General features: G+C 35.7%; 1 protein-coding gene across 11 annotated transcripts in view; it reads right to left on the bottom strand.

The window, feature by feature from the left end:
* The window catches only part of ATRX (ATRX chromatin remodeler), a 251,968-nt gene that overhangs the window by 124,185 nt on the left and 110,860 nt on the right, over positions 1–16,923 (bottom strand). For all 11 annotated transcript variants that reach the window (XM_067723503.1, XM_067723492.1, XM_067723495.1 and 8 more), the window contains 4 exons: positions 13,098–13,231; positions 12,467–12,643; positions 7,089–7,182; positions 472–574 (listed from right to left, as the gene is read on the bottom strand). In XM_067723503.1, the coding sequence (XP_067579604.1) occupies positions 472–574; positions 7,089–7,182; positions 12,467–12,643; positions 13,098–13,231 (508 nt within the window). The remainder of the gene's footprint in view (positions 1–471; positions 575–7,088; positions 7,183–12,466; positions 12,644–13,097; positions 13,232–16,923) is intronic.

Below are 16,923 nucleotides of genomic sequence, written 5' to 3'. Positions count from 1 at the left end.
CTTCTGCATATTTATACTTTCAGTAAGTCAATTCTTCCACAAAATTTAAAATGTAAATAAATGAGTAGACAGGGCGAGAGAGAGTTATGGATATATACACACTAACAAACGTAGTAAGGTAGACAGCTAGTGGGAAGCAGCCGCATGGCACAGGGATATTGGCTCGGTGCTTTGTGACAGCCTGGAGGGGTGGGATGGGGGGGTGGGAGGGAGGGAGACGCAAGAGGGAAGACATATGGGAACATATGTATATGTATAACTGATTCACTTTGTTATAAAGCAGAAACTAACACACCATTGTAAAGCAATTATACCCCAATAAAGATGTTAAAAAAAGAAAATAAATAAAAAAAATAAATGAGTAGAATTTAATTAATGAATGGAATGCAGAAGATGTAATAACATATTTACAATGGTCTACTGTACCAGTTATAATTCCAAGCGCACACAGTAAATCTCATTATTTACTACCTTGTTTTCACTGGATGAATCTTCTTGAACCTTGATGCGTCGCCTTTTCTTTTTCTGTTTATAACTTCGCTGATTTTCTTCCAACTCTGCTTTCTTTGCAGACCTAAAGAATATTTAAAATGCAAAATAAAATACTTCATGATGAATTTCCTTAAGTAAATTATAAACTATTTTAGAACTGCTTTACCTGTGTGTACATTCCTAAAAAAGATAAAGGAAAAATCAAAGAGCCAAAAAAACCTTCACTAGGTTCAAAAAGGAGAACCCTTAATTTGAAATCCAGTGATCAAAAAAATAAAGTTAAAAAAAATCAAACAGAAATCCAGTCGACATTTTAATTTATTCAAGGGGGAGGTTTAGCATATGAGTAATAAGATGGATGGAGGGCCTTTAGAAATATAAATGGTCAATATACACATGAAAAATATTCACCATCTCTTTAAATTAAAAAAAAACAGATTACAAAACTTAGATATGATTTTCTTCATACCAGCTCACACAAATTAAAACAAAAACAGTAACAACAATTTGTGATGAGTAATGTATTTTTGCGCTTAGGAATTGGTATACTAAGTTACATTAATCAAGACAGTACGTTCCTGGCATAAAGGATAAACATGCAGATCAATGGAAGAGAAATGAGAGTCCAGAAATAAAACTTTATGTTTATGGTCAATTGATTTTCCACAAGGAGGTCAAGACAATGCAATACGGAAAACAGTCTTTTCACAAACGGTGCTCAGACAACTGGGTATCTACATGCGAAAGGATGAATCTGGACCCCTATCTTACACCATACAGAAAAATTAACTCAAAATGGATTGTAGTTCCCCTAAGATATACGTTCTAGTTAATAGACTGCTCATTGTTTTATTGTTGAAAGAATGAGGAAATGGCTATTTACATACTCTGCTGGGAGATGAAAAAACTGACTTCTATAAGATAGCGTGAAAATATATATGAAAAGTCCTAAAATTGCAAAACTTTAACCCAACAATGTCACTTTTAGAAATTTACTCTAGGATTTAGGTATGAGGGAAGAGACAAGATGGCAGAGTAGAAGGACTTGAGCTCACCTCCTCTCACAGAAACATCAAAATCACAGCTAACTGCTGAACAACCATCAACAAGAAAAACTGGAAACTACCAAAAAAGATGTTCTACATCCAAAGAAGCTACAATTGAGACAGGAGGAGGGGTGCTTTCACCACACAATCAAATCCCATACTGGCTGGGAGGGTGACCGGCAAACAGGAAAATAATTATATCACAGATGTTCTCTGACAGGAGTGAGACTTCTGAGCTCCACATCAAGCTCACCAGCCTGGGGATCTGACATCAGTAAGAGAAGACCCCAGAGGATCTGGCTTTGAAGGCCAGCGGGGCATGAGAGCAGGAGCTCCACAGGACTGGGGGAAACAGAGACTTCACTCTTGGAGGGCGCACACAAGGTTTCATGTGCACTGGGCCACAGGGCAAAGCAGTGACTCCATAGGAGACTGGATCAGATGAACCTGTGGGTCTTGGAGGGTCGCCTGGGGAGGGGGAGGTCAGTTATGGCTCACTATGGGGGGCAAGGACACCGGTGGCGGAGGCCCCAAGGAATATTCATCAGCAAGAGCTCTCCCAGAGGTCACCATTTTGGCAACAAGACCGGGCCCCACCCAACAGCCTGCAGGCTCCAGGGCTAGGATGCCTCAGGCCAAACAAACAACCGAGTGGGAACACAGCCCCACCCATCAGCAGATAGGCTGCCTAAAGTCCCCCTGAGCCCACAGCCGACTCTAAACACACCCCCTTGACATGGCCCTGCCCATCAGAGGGACAAGACCCAGCTCCACCCACAAGTGGGCAGGCACCAGTCCCTTCCAACAGGAAGCCTGCACAAGTCCCTGGATCAACCTCACCCACCAAAGGGCAGACACCAGAAGCAAGACAAACTACAATCCTGCAGTCTGCGGAACAGAGAACACTAACACAGACAGACAAAATGAGATGGCAGAGAAACATTTTCCAGACGAAGGAACAAGATAAAACCCCAGAAGAACAACTAAGTGAAGTGGAGATAGGCAATCTGCCTGAAAAAGAATTCAGTTAATGATAGTAAGGATGATCCAAGATCTCAGAAAAAGAATGGAGGCACAGATTGAGAAGATACAAGAAATAAGTTTAACAAAAAGCTAGGAGATTTAAAGAACGAGCAAACAGAGATGAACAACACAATAACTGAAATGAAAAATACACTACAAGTAATCAATAGCAGAATAAGGACTTCCCTGGTGGCACAGTGGTTAAGAATCCACCTGCCAATGCAGGGGACATGGGTTCAAGCCCTGGTCTGGGAAGATCCCACATGCCGCGGAGCAACTAAGCCCATGCGCCACAACTACAGAGCCTGTACTCTAGAGCCCGTGAGCCACAGCTACTAAGCCAACACGCTGCAACTACTGAAGCCCACACACCTAGAAGCCCATGCTCCGCAATGAGAGAAGCCACTGGAATGAGAAGGCCAAGCACCGCAACAAAGAGTAGCCCCCATTCACTGCAACTAGAGAAAGCCTGCGTGCAGCAACAGAGACCCAACACAGCCAAAAATAAATAAATAAATAAATATATATATATATATTTTAAAACATAGCAGAATAAATAAGGCAGAAGAATGAATAAGCTGGAAGACAGATTCCTGTAAATCACTGCTACAGAACAAAATGAAGAAAAAAGAATGAAAAGAAAGGAGGACAGTCTCAGAGACCTCAGGGAAAACATTAAATGCACCAACTTTCAAATTATAGGGGGCCCAGAAGGAGAAGAGAAAGGGCCTGAGAAAATATTTGAAGAGATAAGAGCTGAAAATTCCCCTAACGTGGGAAAGGAAACACTCAAGTCCAGAAGTGCAGAGTCCAACACAGGATAAACCCAAGGAGGAACATGCCAAGACACATATTAATCAAATTGACAAAAATTAAAGACAAAGAGAAAATATTAAAGGCAACAAGGGAAAAACAACAAAAAACATACAACGGAATCCCCATAATGTTATCAGCTGATTTTTCAGCAGTAACGCTGCAGGCCAGAAGGGAGTGGCATGATATATTTAAAGTAATGAAAGGGTAAAACCTACAACCAAGAATACTTTACCCAGCAAGGCTCTCATTCACATTCAACAGAGAAATCAAAAGCTTTACAGACAAGCAAAAGCTAAGAGAATTCAATACAACAAAACCCACCTTTATAGCAAATGCTAAAGGAACTTCTCTAGGCAGAAAAGGCCACAACTAGAAACAAGAAAATTATGAATGGAAGAGCTCACTGGTAAAGGCAAACATACAGTGAAGGTAGGAAGTCAACCACACACAAATATGATGTCAAAATCAGCAATTGTGAGAAGAGTACAAATGCAGGATATTGGAAATGCTCTGGAAACTAAGAGACCAGCAACTTAGAACAATCTTGTATATATATGGACTGCTATATCAAAACCTCATGGTAACTGCAAACCAAAAATCTACAATAGATACACACACAAAAAAGGAAAAGCAATCCAAACACAACACTAAAGAGTGTCATCAAATCACAAGAGACACTGATAAAAGAAATCAAAAATGACAAAAACAGATGGAAAGATATACCATGTTCCTGGATTGGAAGAATGAATATTGTCAAAATGATTGTACTACCCAAGGCAATCTACAGGTTCAAGTCAATCCCTATCAAATTACCAATGTCATTTTTCACAGAACTAGAACAAAAAATTTTTTAAACTTATATGGAGACACAAAAGACCCTGAATAGCCAAAGCAATCCTGAGAAAGAAAAACAAAGCTGGAGGAATCAGGCTCCCTGACTTCAGACTATACTACAAAGCTAGAGTAATCGAAACAGTATGGTACTGACACACAAACAGAAATATTGATCATTTGAACAGTATAGAAAGCCCAGAAATAAACCCATGCACCTATGGTCAATTAATCTACAACAAAGGAGGCAAAAATATACAATGGCGAAAAGACAATCTCTTCAATAAGTGGTGCTGGGAAAACTGGACAGTTACATGTAAAAGAATGAAATTACAACATTCTATAACACCGTACACAAAAATAAACTCAAATGGATTAAAGACCTAAATGTAAGATCAGATACTATAAAACTCTTAGAGAAAAATATAGGCAGAACACTCTTCGACATAACTTGCAGCAACATCTTTTCAGATCCACCTCCTAGAATAATGAAAATAAAACCAAAATAAACAAATGGGATCTATTTAAACCTAAAAGCTTTAGCACAGTGAAGGAAACTACAAACAAAAGGAGAAGATAACCCACAGAATGAGAGAAAATATTTGCAAACAATGCGACTGACAAGGAATTAAACTCCAAAATATACAAATAGCTCATGCAGCTCAATAAAAATAACAAAAAATCCCAATCAAAAATATGGGCAGAAGATCTAAATAGACATTTTTCCAAAGAATACATACAGATGTCCAGAAAGCACATGAAAAGATGCTCATCATCACTAATTATTAGAGAAATGCAAATCAAAACTACAATGAGGTACCACCTCACACCATTCAGAATGGCCATCATTAAAAAGTCCACAAATAATAAATGCTGGAGAGGGTGTGCAGAAAAGGGAACCCTCTTACACTGGTGGTGGGAATGTAAATTGGTGCAGCCGCTATGGAAAACAGTATAGAGTGTCCTCAAAAAACTAAAATTAGAGTTACCATATGATCTAGCAATTCCATTCCTGGGCATATACCCAGATAAAACTATAATTCAAAAAGATACATGTACCCCTATGTTCCTAGCAGCACTATTTACCATAGCCAAGACATGGAAACAACCTAAAATGTCCGTCTACAGATGAATGGATAAAGATGTGGTGGGTGTGTGTGTACATACACACACACACACACACACACATATACACACAATGGAATATCACTCAGTCGTCAAAAAAGTGAAACAATGCCATTTGCAGCAACTTGGATGGACCTAGAGATTATCATACTAAGTGAAGTAAGTCAGAAAGAGAAAGACAAATACCATATGATATCCCTTATATGTGGAATCTAGAATAGGACACAAATGAATATATCTATGAAACAGAAACAAACTCACAGACGTAGAGAACAGACTTGTGGCTGCCAAGGGGGAGTGAGGGGGTGAAGGAGGGAAGGACTTGGGAGTTTGTGATTAACAGACACAAACTATTATATATTGGATGGATAAACAACAAGGTCCTACTTGAACTATACTCAAGTTCCACAGGGAACTATATTCAATATCCTGTGATAAACCATAATGGAAAATAATACAAAAAAGAATATAAATATGTATAACTGAATCACTTTGCTATATAGCAGAAATTAACACAACATTGTAAATCAACTATACTTCAATAAAATACTTTTTAAAAAAGGAATAAAGTACTGAAACAAGCTACAGCCCTGGATAAACATTGAAAACATTATGCTAACTGAGAAAATCCATTCATAAAAAAGACACATATTTACGAATCTATTCATATGAAATGTTCAGAATAAGTAAATCCATACACAAATAGATTAGTTTTTGCCAGGGGATGAGAAGCAGGAAGAACGGGAAATGACAGCTAAGGGGTACAGGATTTCTTTCTGGGATGATGGAAATGTTCTGAAATTAGATAGTGGTAGTAGATGCACAACTTTGTGAATATTCTAAAAATCCCTGTATTCTACTCTTTAAAATAGTGAATTTTGTGCTATATGAATTCCATCTCAGTGCTTTAAAATTCTCATTGTATCCTATTGTTATTTTATATTTCCCTGAAGTACAGTATGTTACTATACTCCAGGCACAACCTGGTATTAATCTAAAACAACCTCAAATATGTTAAAATTTACAAGTGCAAACAGCTATGTAGATATACATATATACACTCACACAAACACAAATTGATAAGTTGATAGAAGTATCATATTATTCTGGAGGAAATAAAAATTTCTTAGAACGGTTATTATTATCTAAAATACTATGCTAAGAAGGAAGCAAAATTTTAAATAACTTGTAATCTAGATCAGTAGCTATGTGTATTGAGAGAACAAACACATCTTAATTACTATAATACTAGTAGTACTACAAACAGCAATAATTAGCATTCATGGAGCACTTACTAATTACCAAATAGGCACTATTATAAGTCCTTTACATGCACCATCTCATTTAATGCCCACAATAATCAACAAGGTAAATAATAATGTAATCCCCCATTTTACAGATAAGGAAACTGAAGCACAGAGTATTCATACAAACAGGAAGTAGTAAAGCCAGGAGTTAGAGTACAGTAGTTTGTCTACAGAGCCTCTTACCTACCACAACTTCTCACCACAACAACGAAAAATTACAGTTAAGCGTGTTTTTGCACACTGAAAGTCCACCTAATTTAGAACATACAATTCAAGTATATACAGCATGTTTATACATACTATTTTTAAATTAATAATTTTAATAATTAGTTTCAAATCAAAATGTTAAATATTTTACTTTATTAGTAACAGCAAACTTTCTACAAATAATTTGAAGCATGGTTATTCAGATTAATTCCTAAAATTTTAGAAAATACTATATATTTACCGTGTTCTTGGCCGTTGTTCATCTTCAGATTCACTAACTTCTTCACTAACTCCTGATTCCTGAAAATCAGAATCTTCAGAATCTTCACTGCTCACTTGAATAAAAATATATATTAAAAGTTATTAAATACTTCCCAATAGAAATGCAATTTGTCAGTAACTTCACATTAAAACTTAGAGTATTATGAGAATAATATCTGTAGTACATATTATGTCATATAGATTAGACCAGTTAATGACACAAATGGTATTTATAAAAAAATCAAGTAAAATCCAACTATGGTTATAAAATTATGATTCTACATTAAAATGTAAGTATTAATTGTATACGAATTGACAAAATGAGAAATTGCCTGTCAATAAAAGAATTCTGGTTATTTAAAACAAGCAAAGTAGGCTGGCCAAGGTGGAATAATGGCGATTACAGACCCTCTGCCATTTATGACAACTGAAAACTATAGACAGAATACATAAAATAACAACCTAAGAACTGTGAAAAGGAAACAAGAGCAGGCAGACTAGGGACTGAAATCAAAACCTGAATAATGATCCCCATAAAATTGTGGAGGGATGTGAATGTCATGTGTTTTATTTTTTCCTCCGTTCTTTCCTGGTTTTGACAGGAAGGCCGGCTGAATTCCAAAACTATGCAGAGGGTGCTGACAGCAAAACTCTGGGAGGACTGCATTTCTAGCCACAGCACTGGGAAAAGGAGCAGAGCCCTGCATATCACAAGAATATAAGGTGAATTCCCAATTTTATTTTTTCTCTCCAAAATTTTATTTTTCTGTACCAAAACTGCCACTAAGACACAGGCATCTGAAACCCCAGGAGAATACCCATATCTTTCTGGCCAGAGGAAGCCAGGCAGGGAAAATATAAGATGAGCCTGGACTATCTTGTGGTGCCAGAAAGTAAAGCAGTGCTCAAAAAATGATGGGGATATATTCAAAGGACACAGGATCCAACTTGAAAAGCTCCCAATAAGCAAAGCTGGAACAATGTGAGCAACAAAATGAACAACTGGATTATAACTCATAGAATAAAATAAGTATCATCTATAAGTCCATATTAATATAAGCAATGCAATAAATAAATAAACGGGGAAACAACTCTTCCTAGAAGTAATGAAAGAAACTGAAAATCACCACTTACACATACATCACAGTAAAAACTGCTCAGGCAGTTGGATGCTAAAATTAGTGGGCATAAGTATGGATGAGAAACAGGATATTTGCATTGTCTCAAAGTATCTCCCCACAAGATATTAAATATGAACAGAAAAATAGTTTTTCTTTTTACAGTGGAAAAATCCAGCAGACACCAACTTAAGCAACTTAAATCAGGTTAGCATTACCAGTAATAAGACATATTGTCATCATACACCTTTGGTATGATACACTGAGAAAGATTCAATATCACTTTTGTAGTACTGTCGTCAAAATGCCTAATAACCTAAATCTAACCATGAGAAGACACTAGACAAATACATATAGATGGACAGTCTAGAAAATAATTGATAATAGACTTCAAAAGTGTCAAGGTCATGAAAGAAAAGACAAAGGAACTGTCACAGATTGGAGTAGATTAAGGAGACAAGTGAATGCAATGTGGGATCCTAGAATGGATTCCAAAGTGGTAAAAGAACATCAGTGGGAAAAATAATGATAACCAAATAAAATCTATAGTTTACATCAGAGGTCAGAGGTCTGACGGTAAGTATTTTCAACTTTGTAGGCTATATGGTCTCTGTTGCAACCACTCATCTCTACACAACTTTGCCACTGTAAACACATGAAAGCAGTAACTGAATAAGTGTAACAGTGCCCCAATAAACCTTTACTTATAAAAAAAGGCAGAAGGTCAGATTTAGCCTACAGGTGTAGTCTGTCAAACCCTGGTTGAACTAATAGTATTGCATCAATGTTAATTTCCTGGTTTTGATTGTTGTGCTGTAATAAGTGTAAGGTATTAAATTAGGGAAGCTGGGTGAAGGGTATATAGGAACTCCACACTATTTTTCTGACATTTCTATAAATCTAAAATTATGTCAAAATAAAATATTTTTAGAATATCATGAGCTGACCTCAGAATCAAAAGTCTATTCTATCTAAAAAAAACATAGGCAGGCATAAATAATATAAAGACTTGCTATGGGAGAAGAGGGGAATGAGGAATTAGTGTTTAGTGAGTTTCAGCTTGGGATGATGAAAGAATTCTGGAGACAGATAGTGTTAATGGTTGCACAACAATGTGAATATATTAATGCTACTGAATTAATTCAAAAACTTAAAAATGGTTAAAATTTTATGTTATGTATATTTTACCACAATAAAAAAAAACAATAGTAAAAAAGAACTGCTAAGCAACTGGGAATTTGGGAGAACACAGGTGTCCACATGGACACACAAACTTCTCCTGTAATTAAATACAATTTTAAGTCTAGTATTCATTTTTCATCAAACATTTTATTTTAAAAATTTTCAAACCTACCAAAAGTTTTAAAGAATTTTTGAATGTATCCTTTCTCCTAAATTCACTTACTGTTAAGTTTAGCACATTTGCTTTATCTCTCCCTAAACATATACACACCCTTTTTTGCACTGAACTATTTGAAATTAAGTGCTGATATCATGACAGTTAACCCTTAAGCATAAGGACACTGTCCTACATAACTAAATACCACTATAATGCATGAGAAAAATAACATCAATTTTAATATCATATACTATAAAGGCAATCAATAACTACACTTTTGAAATTATCACCAAAATAACTTTTATAACTTTTTAAAAATTTAGGTGAAAATTGAAATCCACATACTACACTTGATTTAATATTATAATTCAGCTATTAGCTTTTGATTTCTCCCCATTACCCAACGTTAAGTTTCCAGACAATACAGGGACACCAGAGTTTGCAAAACTTGGAAAATCATGCAACTCCAAATGTAGTATCAATCACTATGATCATAACCTACATTAGAAAAATTAATATGATGGGATTTTAGTTTACTCCCTTCTACACAAACAAACCAAAAAAGAAAAACAAAACAGCTGGGTAATAAGTTACCCACAGAAGAAGACAATGGAAACACAGGTCACAGAAAACTTGGGTTTCAATAAAGCATTTCAAATGTATTTGGCCCACTAAAGGACTCTATATTCCTGAGCTAAGCCTCAGAGGCAAAATCAGTATTTCTCCTTTTGTTGAAGATGCACAGGAAATCATGTTGTTATGCTAAATCACTCAGTTCCTTTATAGAATGCTAAATCACTCAGTTCCTTTATAGAATCTGAAAGACTGGCTTGTACTCAGGCTGCAAAGAAATTTATGAGAAAAGCATTCACAAAATGAGGTACTATTATTTATTTGTCTACATGAAAATATCCATGAAATATTAAGTATATGTGTGGGTGGGGGGGGTACCTTCCTCCTCTTCTTTAATGGATAGCTGCTGCTCTTTAGCCCTTTAAATGTTCAGGATTCCAAGATTCTTTCCTTAGCCCTCTATTTGCACAACATTACAGCTCCACTGGGTAATCTCACTATTACACTTATACCAGAACAACCACACTTGACATCAACTATGGCAATATCCTTCAAATGGATTCAAAGCCTTCAGTCTCACAGAATAACAGGCAACTAATCTGAACGTATTACAACCTTGGTTGAAATCTTTCAATGGAAAAAATGAGTGGTTGTGCTGAAGTTGTGATTCTTGAGTGCTGGTAACGAATGTCCTGTGTCTTGAGGTGCCATACATGTTCATCAAGCTATCCACTTACGAAATGCACACTTTTCTGTATATATACCTTAAATAAAAAGTTTTTTAAAAAGTGGTGGCACTCCTCTGTGACTACACTAAAAACAAATTATACACTAAACTGGTAAACTGTATGGTTTGTGAATTATGTCTCAATATAGCTATGATATAAAAATAATTTTTAAAATTAAAAAAAATTTAAACCTTTCAATGGCTTTCCATCCTATAGAGCCTACTATACTTCTCAGACACTTCCAAAAATGCTTTCTTATTCCTAGTGGCAAAGAAGAGTTAATCTGCCCGACAGGAATTGGCTAGTAAAGTCTTCAGAATCTGCCCCAAAGAAGAAAAAACTTTCTTTAAACTTCTTGTTAGCCGAAATTCTCAGGAAAAGTTCACATTTAATTCCTCAATATATGTGATTACTTAATATAAGAATGCTCTCCACCAACTCTCAAGTAAAATGAACACACCAAAGAGATGTACCATGTTTACTCTATAGCCTGATATACCCATGAGTCCACTGCCAAGTACTTCAGTTTGAGAAACACAGGCTTACAAAGGTCTCTAGTATCTGGTCTCTGTCTTATTGGCCCAGCCTAATTTCCTGCTGTTCCTTTCCCTACTCCCTCCTATACTCCAACTATACCACATCAATTGCATCCCCTCCACCATGTGCTAAACAATTTGCAGAGGCTTTTATAATTTTTTCCCTGCTTATATTATACATCTTCACAACACATCTACCTGCTCCCCATTTAGAACTTGATCTGCTGGGTGAAATTCTTCATCTTTGTGAAGTCTTCTCTGGTGATAACCCCTAGCCCCCAAGAAGCTAAAGAAATCCTCTCAGTGCCACACTTTATAATACCTCTGTTATACAAGACAACCCTCATGGTACTATAATTTCGTATAATATTAATGTCAATAATTCTTATTAAACCAATGACTGCCAAATCATATCAGAGATGCTCTTAAAACATATGGATACATAGGTCCCACCACCACCAATTATGCTGTAATTGGCTTGGGGTGCAGCCCTGCCATAGGTATATTTTTAAATCCAAGTTAACTGCATGTGTAGTCAGGTTGAAAACCATCACATAAGACAATGATTTCCTTATTCATTTTGTATCCTCGGTGTTTACCATGATGCTGGAAACAGGTAAGTAACTCAGTGCAGAAGGTCTCAGACTTTTAATGTAATAAAAATTTAATCTGGCTAAAGTTTTACATATAAACTTGCATAAATCTATCCAAATTAATTGTATGTTCTATCTTTCCTCATTATTTCTTCCTGCACTTACAGGCAGTCTTAAATTTTCTACATAACTTTAATGCATATTTTATTTATTGTCATATTTCTTTGTCTTTTTAATCTAAATGTATATGACTACTCTAGGTCAAAAATAGTCTTTGTGTCATCTCTCAAGTTTCTGGGTTATCTTCCCACTCTAAATTCTTTATTTCACTCTCAGAATAGTTGTTGTCAGTGTGCTGATACTCACCTAATATAGGTGGTCAACTGTTGGAGCCAATATACTTAAATTTCACAATTATACTTAGTTTATAAAACCAGTATGTTCCTTGCTATCAGAATTAAAATGTCTTACCCTTCCTTCTATTTCTGCCTTTGGCTTCTTTGTGCTCTTTAGGCTTCGTCTTTTTTTCTTCTCCAGATTCTCCATCACTCACAGTCAGCTTGTGCCTCAAAAGCCTATGTCTGTATCTCGGCTTCTTAGATTCTTCAGAATCTGAATCTGATTCAGAATTGACTTGATTTTTTGCTTCTAAATGGAGAAAACAAATCAGTAAAACCTTCAGCCTTTTTTCCTTTAAAATGTTGTAAAACTACATATTTTGTTTGTTGACAATTATCATGATTTATGGAACTGATCAGAGCTGTGTACTTATCTGGGTTGCATTGGTGATAACAGGCTATCTCATACATCAAACTTGATCTATTACTATTATTAAATATTGATTAAATATCACCAGTATACATTTATAGATTTTTTTAAAAGGTAAAAAATATTTTCCTTTAAAATCATCTGTTTATTGGCAGTAACTGACAAAACTTGCACAATTATTACCAGATATTCAAACGGAGTAAAGGTAGTAAAGTTTTCAACATTTTAATAAACTTCAAATGCATGTGTTAAGAGATTTCATGGTCAGACAGTCTTCAACGCCTGAATTGGTCAAATAATTATGACATCCTATACTTCTCTTTGGGGAGCTCACCCTCATCTCCAGGGTTTTCTTCATTGTGTTTTCCACTTCTTTTTTTCCCTTCTTCTGATTCATCATCTGAAGATCCATCCTCATCAGAGGAAAGATTGGCTTTAATTTCTTCTAAAAGCATCTTCTTGGCAATTCTTGAGTAAAAAGACAATAAAAACTATATATTTGGTGGTGAAGTGTAACAAATTAAAAACAAAAAGAATTATGTGTATCAAAATAGAAATAAATGTGTCAATAGATATTTTATTATAAAGAAAAGGCTATCAAAACCATATTTTAACCTAAACTACCAACCAAAAGTTTTGAAAATGCTCTTAGCACTGATTTTCTCCCAGTTCTATACAATTCTGCAATATAGTGAAAAATCTCAGGGACATTTCTACTAACTATTTTGACCAATTCCAACTTCATGCTGGATAACTTTCCAATCCGACACTTGCTCTGCTGCCACCATCCAACAACTACAATATCAAGACAGGCCCACAAAGGTAAATCAATTCATTCAGACAAATGGCATTCCAACACTGAACTCCACATGAGAGGATTTATTCAACAGCAAAACATTTTCTTATAAAATCAGTGTGTAATAAACCACTTTATTGTGAAACAGTACCTCAAACTAGTGGATAATATTTTGGCCCTTAAATTTCAATTTGCTTCATAAATTCTTCTAACCAAATGAAAGAATACAACACATAAGTAGTGAAGCAATCAAAAATCCCTAATAATATTCAAACTAGGGCAGAGAAGGGGCAAGAGTGCTATTAACCACATACATAGTTAAAAGAACAAAAACTACCATAAATGAGTTTCCACTTTCCAAAGAAGTAGATAGTGCATTAGCCTCAAACATATCAAAATTTTTCAAGATGCTCCTCAAAGACCAATTTGCTAATGAAAAAATCAACTGCTAAAAGCATGAGAAAATAATTCTTTAATACCATCTTATGTTAAAATAAAATATATTCCTAAAAAATCTCCATATTTGCACTAAAGGAAGATATCTGAAAGTGTACGATAAAAGCAGTTTTTGTGCAAGACGAAGTGTTTTGCAGCTTTTGATATAAATTCATAAATCACAGTTAACAAAGGAATACCTTACAGAAAGGCTCAAAAGTTGACATGATTCTTGGTTTTCCATGGACTAACTTCTATGTGGATAAACATCTACTCTGCAATCAAGAATAACTCTAGCTCAGTCAAAAACTTGCAACTGGAATTATGAAACTTTTGTTATTTTTGGATTTGAAACTCCTCTTTTTATTTCTTAACAAGCACTCACATTTAAATCAAGAATACATTCAATGGTAGGAGATGCCAATGCATGTTAATGCCTTAACTTTATTTGATACATTGTTCATTGCTATTTATACTCAAAGATATATAGCAAAGGCACCTAAACAGACTGAAGCAAACAAAATAGCTAATCACTTCCATAAATGCTTGTTATATGCCCTTTGGTACTTCCCCCCTAACCAGATAGATAAGGAATATTTACACAACGTGGAGAGTTACCAATTGCAAGAGGAAACCACAGATGAGTTAGCTTTTCTGAGGGTTTCCAACTTGATTTGCTAAAATTAGATCACTCCAATTTAAATCCTACTGGAGTTGGGGACTTCCCTGGTGTTCCAGTGGTTGGGACTTCGCCTTCCAATGCAGGGGGTGCGGGTTCAATCCCTGGTCAGGGAGCTAAGATCCCACATGCCTCACGGCCAAAAAAACCAAAACATAAAACAGAAGCAATAATGTAACAAATTCAATAAAAGACTTTAATAATGGTCCACATCAAAAATTTTAAAAATTAAAAAAAAAACCCTACTCGAGTTGAGCAATTAAGTCTTCGTTGCTCTTAAACTTCTACATCAGTGGTTTGCTGACTTCGGTTGCACACGGTAAACATTTTCAAAATGGGGACTAATATAGGGTTGCCAACTTTTCATTTCGTCAAGAAAAAAATTTAAACCCAAATATCATTTATTTTTATCATTTTATAAAATAAACAAACACACCCTCCACAAATTAGAAACAGTTTCAAAATAAACAGTGGTTCTTTAAATTTATTAAAAGCATCTTTCTGGAAAAACTCTAAAATCATATTTAATACACACCACATTATCATTTCCCATGAACAAGGAAGAACTTTCTCAAGCCAGTTTGAGTAAAAACACTGTTTTGGAATGAATAAATGTGTGTGCGTGCTCGAGTGTGCATATAATGTGAAGCACTGGATAATAGGTTACAAATAGGAAAACACAGTTTACTTGCAGTTACAAGATCTTATATACCCATTTGGGTGGTACAATAATAGCCAACAAAAATACAATTATTAATTTAGTTACTCTAAAGTTTAGTTCAATCACCTGATTTCAGTTTGTATTTACAAGTTCAAAAAATGTCTTAAATTCTGTATAATCTGTAAAGACTTGGTTGTTAACTTTAACAAACCACATAATATTTCTTCTTTCAAACTCTAGACTCCTAATATGTCTACTAAATGGAAAGTCAAAATATGTAAACCTACAAATACTAAAGTTCTAGACTGTCATGAAGAACTATGAAATATATAAAACAATAAGATTCTATACCAACTTAAAATAATCACTTAAGTCATGGAAAATAAAATGAGATCCACATAATGAAGAATTAATTGATTTAGCAACAACCTTCAATAAGACCATAATATATAGAACAATCACAGATACTTTAGAAGCAAAAAAAAATTTACAAACTTCAGAGAATGCCCATTTTTCTCCAAACTGACAGTTATACAGAGTGATAGAGACTCCCTAAGCTTTACCTCACTAAGATGTTTTAAATTTCCCCTCTAACACCTTTTGAGCAAAGGAAAGCCTAATGTACAGCCATATACATTAAGCCCTAAAAAGAATAATAAAGTTAAATTATTTTGCATAAATTATGGCTGATGGCTCATGTCCAATATGTCAAAGACCTACTGTACCACACACCTAGCCTATCGCATAGCCGACACCTCAAAGTTAGAACTTAATTTGAAGGACCTAAGTAAGGGCTGAGGCTGACCTTCAACTTGAGTATTCAGCAAACATGTTGAGGTGAGATGTGTCCCATCTACAGAGCCTGCTGTGAGATGCTTTAAGGGAAACTCCACTACCTTAACTCTTGAGTCACAGGCCACAGAGACTTCAAGGACATCATCACTTGAGAACCAGCTGAGGCTGGCAAAGCATCATTTTGGAGGCCTCGGCTGGACCCGTGCTGGTATGCATGTGATGGATGTATAGTCATGATCCCTAGTTGACTCTGTTTCTGAGAAAATCATCCAAGCAACAAGGTACTGCCCCTGGAATCTCAAAGCTCAACATTACATCTTGGGGCAGGTGTAGCATCCAAAGCAGTCACGACTCTATCAGAAGCATTAGAGGCACAGGCTGTGCCACTCTTGTGGCAGAAAACCTGGGCAGAGCTGGAAGTAATGGAGCCAGTCCTCCATTTTCCTGAAAGGGAGGGAAGGGAGAGGGGAAGAAAGCAAAACAATATGGGAGGGAGGGTAAAAACCCACAAACAAACAATGATCGGAACTGGTGCATGAAAGAATAAATAAAAGAATTGCAAAACTCGAACAAGCTAAGTCTTCTAAATCACATAATGAATACCAAGATACGATAATGCCTTATTACACCTTCCACCTTTGTCTACTAAAATAAAGCAAAACTAAAATAAGGAATGAGCCCAACAATGCAAAGACAAACAAGCAATCAGAGAGAGAGAGAGAGAGAGAGAGAGCGCGAGTGAGCGAGCCAAGAAAGCCTTTAGTAATTCTGATCCTATCTAGAAAGGAAATCAG

This window comes from Pseudorca crassidens, chromosome X, assembly GCF_039906515.1.
Source record: "Pseudorca crassidens isolate mPseCra1 chromosome X, mPseCra1.hap1, whole genome shotgun sequence".
NCBI classification, from domain to species: Eukaryota; Metazoa; Chordata; class Mammalia; order Artiodactyla; family Delphinidae; genus Pseudorca; species Pseudorca crassidens.
Note: the sequence above shows the minus strand (reverse complement) of the source record. Positions and strands in the feature narration are given on the sequence as shown.